General features: G+C 36.4%; 2 protein-coding genes across 3 annotated transcripts; one reads left to right on the top strand and one right to left on the bottom strand.

Moving 5' to 3' along the window:
* Positions 1–447: 447 nt before the first annotated feature.
* Positions 448–3,529, top strand: LOC127969464 (leucine-rich repeat-containing protein 59). The gene is made up of 8 exons (XM_052571464.1): positions 448–599; positions 759–883; positions 1,001–1,060; positions 1,153–1,311; positions 1,667–1,771; positions 1,876–1,948; positions 2,303–2,494; positions 2,943–3,529. The coding sequence occupies exons 2-8, from the start codon at positions 785–787 to the stop codon at positions 3,197–3,199; spliced, it is 945 nt and encodes a 314-aa protein (XP_052427424.1). The 5' UTR covers positions 448–599; positions 759–784; the 3' UTR covers positions 3,200–3,529.
* Positions 3,530–3,767: 238 nt separating this feature from the next.
* nat9 (N-acetyltransferase 9 (GCN5-related, putative)) lies at positions 3,768–6,149 on the bottom strand. Of its 2 annotated transcripts, none has more exons than XM_052571465.1 (7): positions 6,091–6,149; positions 5,793–5,879; positions 5,591–5,700; positions 5,350–5,490; positions 5,215–5,274; positions 5,031–5,125; positions 3,768–4,429 (listed from the first exon to the last, which is right to left on the bottom strand). In XM_052571465.1, coding segments are annotated over exons 1-7 (654 nt in total). In that variant the 5' UTR covers positions 6,093–6,149; the 3' UTR covers positions 3,768–4,270. The 2 variants fall into 2 exon arrangements, with proteins under 2 accessions (XP_052427425.1, XP_052427427.1); XM_052571467.1 differs by having other exon boundaries at positions 5,955–6,108.

The following is a 6,149-nucleotide window of genomic DNA, read 5'->3' as shown; positions in this document are numbered from 1 at the left end:
GATAATAGAAATAACTGGCTTAAAACCATTATTTATTTGTTTTTATTTTTTGGTGAAAATACCAATGGCCTAACACTTTTGCACAGTAGTGTACATATATCAGCAAAACTGAAATAAAGTTCCAAATTACCAACACTTTAAAGCTGTCCTGTCCATAACTGGGCCTGCGCCTACCTCAGCATAAGCGCTTTGTAATACTTAATATTTTGTGAAATAAAGCATGCTTCACGAAATCACTGAAGAATGTTGTGACAAAAACTGACAAATATAATGCAATCTCTCTGACAGAGCTGGCAGGGAACCGTGTTTAATATCATACTATAATGGAGGCAATGCATAAAGTGCACAGGGGATTTTCAGAGCTTTACAGATGTTTGTTTGTCTGTACAATTAATATTCATAAGTAGCTATGACGCAGTCCTCCAGACGCTAGGCGGCGCTGAGAGCGAGCGCAGACACGAGACACGCTGTCAGCTGCACCTCCTGGCACACGCGAGCAATGACGTGGATTTTCATCCATTGCAGTGCGAAATCAGAGAAGTCACTACATACATACTCCTCTGCATTGGGTCTGGATTGTTTTCATCATCTGTAACTAGGTAATAACTTTTATTCCTTACAATTACGCATAATATCCGAAAATGCTGATGTTTGAGGTTTAACTTTAACAATGAAAACTCTTACTTTGTCTAAACTATCTACGTTAGCTGTCAAAACCTGCTTTCATTTGATTGCTGATCAAATGTATTTCTATTCAGTGTCCAGTGAGGAGCAACACATCAACATGATTAAAGGCAAAGTTGAAAACATTAAAGACAAAATTGATGGCAATGAGCTTGATTTGAGTCTCAGTAATCTTACTGAAGTGCCAGTCAAGGAGCTGGTAAGTGATAATTAAGATTATCCACTTTACAATTATCATGAGTGTACTTGGTTTTGTTTAAATTGTATTAATTCAGCCTATAAACGTTGCAAATTGAAAACATTGATTTCTGTGCAGGCTGCATTTCCAAAGGCAACGTTTTTGGATCTGTCCTGTAATAATCTAACAACTCTGACTGTAAGTAACAACTGTAAATAAAAAATAAAAAAAGATTTGCTTTAAGTTGTCGTTCATTTAATGTTTCTGTTCTGTTTTTGTCTCTTCAACAGTCTGACTTCTGCAGCTTGACTCACCTTATAAAAATTGACCTGAGCAAGAATCAGCTCGTCTGCTTGCCAGAAGAAATTGGGCAACTCTGTAACCTCCAGCACCTGGATTTATACAACAACAAACTGAAAATGCTTCCCATTGGCTTCTCACAACTCAAGGTGGGTTTAGGATCTCATAACTGCAAACATACTCTTTAATATTAGAAGATGCTATTTTCATTTTGGGGCAGCTGTGGCCTAATTGTTAGAGGGTCGGACTTGTAACCCAAAGTTTGTGGGTTTGAGGCTAGGTTCTAGATTGTAGGAGGAGGGGTTATCTTCCACCTTCAATACCACGACTGAGGCGAGACCCTTGAGCAAGAGTTTGTCTGTGTTTGCTCACTACCCAATGCTGTGTGTGTGGACTTGGATGGGAGAAATGCAGAGGACACCATACTTGGCCACACAATCTCTCCTCTCCTTTATCAGTATTGGTAGCAGTTGTTAATTAATTAAGGGCATTTGTTTTTTACAGAGTCTAAAATGGCTGGATCTGAAGGACAACCCCTTGGAGCCAACCCTGGCCAAGGCTGCAGGCGATTGCTTGGATGAGAAGCAGTGCAAACAGTGTGCATCCAGGGTGAGCTGAGTGGTCTAAAATATAAATAAGCTTATTTATCACATATTCAATGGTTTGAAGCAATCACAAACGAACTTACTTAACAAATGATTTACTATGTCCAGGTTCTGCAGCACATGAAGGTCCTACAGGAAGAAGCAGAAAAGGAACAAGAACGTCGATTGTTGAAAGAGAGAGGTAGAGAGACCAAAACATCGACAGCATTTTCATATTAACATTATTTTTCCATTAAAAATGATATTATGAGTGTTAGAAGTTAAACATAACGTTAAGTTTAGAATCTAGGACTTGAAATTATTATTATGTAATCATTTGTATTTATGCAGCTCATTTGCAATAAAAGTCATACACTCCAACAAAACAGCTTTTTTTGGACGCACCCCAAAAATGACTTTTTCCAGCTGTTACAATAAATGATCTGTAGGATATTTTGGGCTGAAACTTCACCGACACATTCTGGGGACACCCAAGACGACCAATATTACATCTTGTAAAAAGGGGCATAATAGGTGCCTTTTTAATCCCTTACAGAGCTTGAAAAGAAAAAAGAAGCTAAGCAGAGGGAAAAGGAGGCCAGGGAAAGAGAAGCACAAAAAAAGAAAAAAGCCGAAGAGAAGGAAAAGAAAAGAAAGGAGTATCAAGCTCAGATGGCTGCTCTTGCTGCACAAGAACAACAGAAAAAGAAGAAAGAAGAGAAGAAAAAGAGAGCTGCTCAAAATCAAGGTACAAATTTTCTTCCGTGAACTGAGACATTGCATACTCTCTACTTTGCTTTATGTTGTTTAAAAATGTTGGGAGTATTTTGATCTACACTACTGTTCAAAAGTCTGGATTTTAAGATGTTTTTAAATGTTTTTTGATGTCTTTTATGCTTACCAAGGATGTCGATAAATTCAGTAATATTGTAAAATATTATTACAATTTAAAATAATGGTTTTCTATTTTAATATATTTTAAAACTTAATTTATTCCTGTGATGACAGCTGAATTTAGCCATTACTCCAGTCTTCAGTGTCACGTGAACCTGATCCCAAACCTTTGAGCTATAGTGTATGTCAGGTTGATATTCTATAAACATTGTGTTCCTGTATATATGTAGAGTACATGTTATATGGACAGCGTGTTTCTTGTCGATGTTTTGAGTGTAAGTTCTACACTTCCTTCACTATAGGTAAAAAGAAAGCATCAGAGTCTGTGCCCAAAGCCAAGCGGTCCATCTGCTCCCTGTTCTTCTCTCTGCTCCTGAAACTCCTGCTCCTGCTAATTGTAGGAGTAGCAAGCGTAATAGCAGTTTGTCAGTTGACTGATCTGAGGAAGGAGGCGTTCTGTGTTCCACTCAACGTGCACTTTGAGGAGACGGTGAGGTGGGCTCAGGGTCTGGAGGTTGTGCAGCAGGTCATTCAGAAAATGTCTGATCTCCGATCATAAGACTGTGTCCGATATTGCTCCATCCTGCCGCGGATCTGAGCCTCTCAGGTGACGCACTGGGACCAAGTCACAGACCTGTCTGCAGAAATTCCTATGGAATTGTTTTTCCCATTGCTGCATCTTTTTTAGAAATAATAATAATAATAATCCATGTGAGAACTATGGACCAGTCTGTGAATGAAAATCTTGCTTGTATGTCTCTAAACTGCCAAATTGGGAAAGGAAAACGGACTTCAAGAATCAGCTGATGAATGATAACATTTGTGACCTTTGGAGTCTTGCGTAATATGTTTCATAACATATTATAATAAAAGATTTGATCGATTTTGATTAGCTTATGTTTGCTGTCCCTGTGCTACAGTTGGTAGCAAAACTGAAGAAACCTGTTTATAAGTTTCTACAATAACTGCTCTCTATATCTGTTTTATGTAAGTTTTACCTAAAAACTGGAAAACTGCTTATATTCTTTTAGCGTACCAGGACTTTAAACAATTCCATTTTAAAGAAACATATTGAGATCGAAAGACAATTATAATTTTTTTATCGTTAGCATCAATGGACAACCAACTTAGTTTCAAGACTGTATTTTTTATTGTTGCAAGGACGATAAATGCCATAAATTCTCTACAACACAAATAACCGACATGAAAGACAAACTGATTAGTATCTTGTGTATAGTCACAAAGATTTACAATATTACAAGCAACAAAAATATAACAAATATAATTTCTATCTGTCTTTTCTTACATAAATTATTGCAACATGCAGTATGCAGATTAAAAGGTCTAAATTAGATTTTTTTTAAATAGTACAGTTTCTTGATTTCCATGCCTTAAGAAGTTAAAATCACAATACAATATTATTTCTAACAATACAGTATTGAATGATCAGTATTGAGTCATCACATTTAATTCTGAATTAGAAAAATTCAGAAATATTTAGTCACATAAGAATGTGATAAACGCTACTAGAGTTGCCTCAGCTTTCTGTGGCACGATGAGTGATTAATATTTCATATTGAGATGCACTCTGGGGCTTTTCTCTTTTCATATAATCTTCTACAAACCATCCTCACAGAGATAATGGTGTGAACGGTGCCTGCCTGCTGTCCCGTGCCTTCCCATACTCCCTCTGCAGCATGAAGTCCATGTTTCCAAAAACATGCTTCTGTAAAGCCTCATTCACAGTGACCCCAAGAATAACCTCCTGAAAGACCTCACTGATGGAGAGCTGCAGAGACACAGCAAACAAACCAAAAAAAGCATATACATTATATATTTTCAAATAAAAAAAATTACATTTACAATCACAAAAATGTTAAAAGGTTAAGCGGTTAAAATAACTGTAATATACTATACTCATTTTTGGATGTTTTTGGAAGATTTCTCTTATGCCCATCAAGTCAAAATTCAGTAAAAACAGTTTGCTATTTGAATGTATTTTTAAAATGTCATTTATTTCTGTCATGGCAAAGCTAAATGTTCCAGAGCGGTTACTTCAGTCTTCAGGGTCACATAATAAATAATTTTTAATATATCACGGTTTTTATTGATAATAATAACACTGATGATGATAATGAAATGTTTCTTTAGCAAATCAGCTTATTAGGAGGATAGAGATTTCTGATAAATACATTTAAAAACAAATTAATATAAAAAAATAATGTTTTTTTTTTTTTTTTTTGTAATATTAACATATAATTTGTTATAATATTAAAATCTTAATTATTCTAAATTTTTGGTAGCATGGGTCAGAATTTAGGAAAATTTTTTAAATTTTTTACTTGGGAATTAAAACCATTCCTGAATGAATTCATTCGATTCATCCTCACCTCTCGGAAGTGGAATTTCTTGAACATGGCAATGCTGATTTTGTTATCCAAACCAATCTTGACTTCAAACTTTTGAATTCCAAGTTTATGGACACCTGTTGAGGTAAATCACACACAGAAAAGACTGTGTACATATAAAGTAGTCGCTACATTAATAGATCTTTAAACATCTGCTTTGTCCTACCGTAGCACATCATCATGCGTGTTACTTCTTTCCCAAGTCCCTTTCCTCTGTAGCAGGGAACTAAAAAAATATTTGATGTTACTTACAGACTCTAGGCAATCTGAATGAAATAAAATGCGCTGCAACCTCTGTAACCTGCAATCATGATCTCCAATTCAGCCAGGGAAGGATCACTGGGGTCAGTGAGGAAAATGTTAACATCTCCCACCATGCACTCTTGCTCCGGTATACTCGGATCTGCCCATTTCTGTTTATCCAAGATGATGAAGGTGCACTCTAAAGGACAAAAGACACATGATGAATAAACACAGAAACAGATCAGGGATAATATTGACTATGTGCTTGAATGGCAACAGGACAAATGTTGAAAACTCACTATCATCATCTTCTCTCCAGCATCTTTGCATGTCATATTCCTGCTCCAGTGTCAGGGGATCTGATGCAGTCAGCTTCTGCAGTTCAGGAGAGCACATCCACTGATGATACCTAAAAACAAAAAAAAGGTTAGACGAGGTTCAAATGAACTGAGAATACATCCACCAGCCCCAAGATTATATGCTGGATCTACTTATTAATACCTGGGAACATGATCTGCATTGTAAGGTACTAATACAACCTTCTCCCCCTCCAGTAATGTATCTTCATTAATCCTCATTTTAAGCAGCCTGTAAAATAAAGTGTTTAGAGGTACACATCTTAATGTTCTTACTAGCGGTGCATAATTTTTGTAACCATCGTACCTCAGATTCAAACTTGAATACAGAATGGTCGCTTAAATTATGTCCATCTGTTTAATTTACGTGTATAATCAACGTGTCGTAATAGACTAAACAGATAATATCACAACAGTACGATTTTCGATGAATTTCAACTCACATAAACAGCGGCGCATGTGAACTACGTCATCAGCACGCGTACAAAGTCGTCAAACTGAC

The sequence above is a fragment of the Carassius gibelio genome, chromosome B12, assembly GCF_023724105.1.
Source record: "Carassius gibelio isolate Cgi1373 ecotype wild population from Czech Republic chromosome B12, carGib1.2-hapl.c, whole genome shotgun sequence".
NCBI classification, from domain to species: Eukaryota; Metazoa; Chordata; class Actinopteri; order Cypriniformes; family Cyprinidae; genus Carassius; species Carassius gibelio.
The sequence above is the reverse complement of the archived record's forward strand: the minus strand, read 5'-3'. Positions and strand labels throughout refer to the sequence as shown.